The sequence below is a fragment of the Chinchilla lanigera genome, unplaced genomic scaffold, assembly GCF_000276665.1.
Source record: "Chinchilla lanigera isolate Chin_1 unplaced genomic scaffold, ChiLan1.0 scaffold00019, whole genome shotgun sequence".
NCBI lineage: Eukaryota > Metazoa > Chordata > Mammalia > Rodentia > Chinchillidae > Chinchilla > Chinchilla lanigera.
Genome location: NW_004955420.1, coordinates 30,215,681 through 30,218,959, shown reverse-complemented (window position 1 = coordinate 30,218,959; position 3,279 = coordinate 30,215,681). Strand labels below are relative to the sequence as shown.

At 38.2% G+C, this 3,279-nt stretch overlaps 1 protein-coding gene across 1 annotated transcript in view; it reads right to left on the bottom strand.

Annotated features, from left to right (window-relative positions):
• Positions 1-2,663, bottom strand: part of LOC102016817 (zinc finger protein 709-like) — a gene marked incomplete at its 5' end in the record, with an annotated part of 4,154 nt that extends 1,491 nt beyond the window's left edge. The window contains 1 exon segment of the mRNA XM_005383587.2: positions 10-2,663. Within this exon segment, the coding sequence (XP_005383644.2) occupies positions 10-2,663 (2,654 nt within the window).
• Positions 2,664-3,279: the final 616 nt, after the last annotated feature.

Below are 3,279 nucleotides of genomic sequence, written 5' to 3'. Positions count from 1 at the left end.
TACTAAAACCTTTTCCACATTGCTTACATACATAGGGTTTCTCCCCAGTGTGAGTTCTTTCATGGATTTTACAAGAACCTCGTGTACTAAAACCTTTTCCACATTGCTTACATACATAGGGTTTCTCCCCAGTGTGAGTTCTTTCATGTTCTTGACAATGTCTGTGGCTGCTAAAAGCCTTTCCACACTGCTTACATGCATAAGGTTTTTCCCCAGTGTGAATTCTTTCATGTTTCAGACAATCACTATGTGTGCTAAAAGCTTTTCCACATTGCTTACATACATAGGGTTTCTCCCCTGTGTGAGTTCTTTCATGTATTTTATAACGATACTGTGTACCAAAAGCTTTCCCACATTGCTTACATACATAGGGTTTCTCTCCTGTGTGAGTTCTTTCATGTACTTTATAATGACATTGTGTACCAAAAGCTTTCCCACATTGCTTACATACATAGGGTTTCTCCCCTGTGTGAGTTCTTTCATGCGTTTTGTAACAACCTTGTGTACTAAAGGCTTTTCCACATTGCTTACATACATAGGGTTTCTCTCCAGTGTGACTTCTTTCATGTCTTTTACAAGAATCTCGTGTACTAAAAGCTTTTCCACAATGCTTACATACATAGGGCTTCTCCCCAGTGTGATTTCTTTCATGTATTTTATAACGATACTGTGTACCAAAAGCTTTCCCACAATGCTTACATACATAGGGTTTCTCCCCAGTGTGATTTCTTTCATGTATTTTATAACAATACTGTGTACCAAAGGCTTTCCCACAATGCTCACATACATAGGGTTTCTCCCCTGTGTGAGTTCTTTCATGTATTTTACAATTACCTTGTCTACCAAAGGCTTTTCCACATTGCTTACATACATAGGGTTTCTTCCCTGTGTGAATTTTCTCATGCATTTTACAACAAGCTTGTACACTAAAAGCTTTTCCACATTGCTTACATACATAGGGTTTCTCCCCTGTGTGAGTTCTTTCATGTATTTTACAACAACTTTGTGTACTAAAAGCTTTCCAACAATGCTTACATACATAGGGTTTCTCCCCAGTGTGATTTCTTTCATGTATTTTATAACAATACTGTGTACCAAAAGCTTTCCCACAATGCTTACATACATAGGGTTTCTCTCCTGTGTGAACTCTTTCATGTATTTTATAACGACATTGTGTAGCAAAAGCTTTCCCACATTGCTTACATACATAGGGTTTCTCCCCTGTGTGAGTTCTTTCATGCGTTTTGCAACAACCTTGTGTACTAAAGGCTTTTCCACAATGCTTACATACATAGGGTTTCTCTCCACTGTGAGTTCTTTCATGTGTTTTACAAGAACCTCGTGTACTAAAAGCTTTCCCACAATGCTTACATGCATAGGGTTTCTCCCCAGTGTGATTTCTTTCATGTATTTTATAACGATACTGTGTACCAAAAGCTTTCCCACAATGCTTACATACATAGGGTTTCTCTCCACTGTGAGCTCTTTCATGTGTTTTACAAGAACCTCGTGTACTAAAAGCTTTCCCACACTGATTACATACATAGGGTTTCTCCCCCGTGTGAGTTTTTTCATGTATTTTATAATGACACTGTCTACCAAAAGCTTTCCCACATTGCTTACATACATAGGGTTTCTCCCCTGTGTGAGTTCTTTCATGCATTTTATAATGCCATTGTTTACCAAAAGCTTTCCCACATTGCTTACATACATAGGGTTTCTCCCCTGTGTGAGTTCTTTCATGTATTTTACAATGACCTTGTGTACGAAAGGCTTTTCCACATTGCTTACATACATAGGGTTTCTTCTCTGTGTGAATTCTCTCATGCATTTTACAACAAGCTTGTATACTAGCTTTTCCATACTGCTTACATACATAGGGTTTCTCTCCAGTGTGACTTCTTTCATGTATTTTACAATAATGCTGTGTACTAAAAGCTTTCCCACAATGCGTACATACACAGAGTTTCTCCCCAGTGTGAATTCTTTCATGCTTTAGACAATCAGTATGTGTGCTAAAAGCTTTTCCACATTGCTTACATACATAGGGTTTCTCCCCTGTGTGAGCTCTTTCATGTACTTGATGATCACTATGTGTGCTCAAAGCTTTCCCACATTGCTTACATACACAGAATTTCTCCGCAGTGTGAATTCTTTCATGTATTTTACAATGACCTTGCGTACTAAAAACTCTCCCACATTGCTTACATACATAGGGGTTCGCTCTTTTTTGTTTTTTTTCATGGATCTGAATCTCATTGGGTGTGCTGGAGGCTTTCAAGTTTTCCTTATACACAAAGGTCTCCTCTCTAAGGTGAGTTCTTTCACTAAGATCAGTGTAGGATTTCTCACATTGATCATATTCATAGGGTTTCTTTCCAGTCTTTGTCTTTGCATCTTTCTGAAAGGAGTGGAAATCACTGCAGGTTCTTCCATGTTCATTACACTTATACAACTTTTCTTCTGATCCCAAATACTCAGATGTCTTCAATCCAGTGTGAGCTACGATGGGCACATTTAGTGACAAATGCCCAGTCAGGCGTTTTCTGCAAGCAAGGCCTTCGGCTTGTTTCATTTCCACATTAGCTTCTGGAGTCCAGAGGAATATTTCTTCATATTGATTCCAGCCTTTATTTTGATAGCATTTCTCTACCTCTTCATTTCTGTAGAGGAAAAAAGTCAAGTTCTGGTTAGATTCCTCCTACGTAATTGACGATTAACTGAATGCCCTGGAGGATACCTCCGAAACAGCCATTCCCAAGAGTGGTACTCATTTAGAAATTTTTATATAAGCACATTTTGCAGTACAGAAGGCTTACTTTCATTTGGGCAATTGATACAATACATGTTTATCACATATTAATCATTTTGATACATTTTCCCCCACAGTTCTCCCCCTTTTCTCCTTATCCAGTTTGTCTTCCTCATCTCCAAAAAGTCAGACTTTCCTTTATAATCACCTCTCCTTTATTTTATTCCCTAATTTATATTTTTGGTTTCTCATAAAAGAGAAAGCATGTGACCTTTCATATTGTGGGTCTGACTTATTTCACTTCACATTCAGGCCCACCCATTTGTTTTGAAAAATGACATGATTATCATTCATCTTTTGTGGCTGACTAGATGGTACACTTCTTTTTCTTTTTCTCAGTGCAGGGCATTAAACACAGGTCTTAGCACTGAATTACATCTCCAGCTTTTTATTTGTTATTCTGAGAGAGATTTTCAGTGAAGATTAAATTGCTCAGCCTGACCTTCAACTCGCCATCTTGCTGAAGC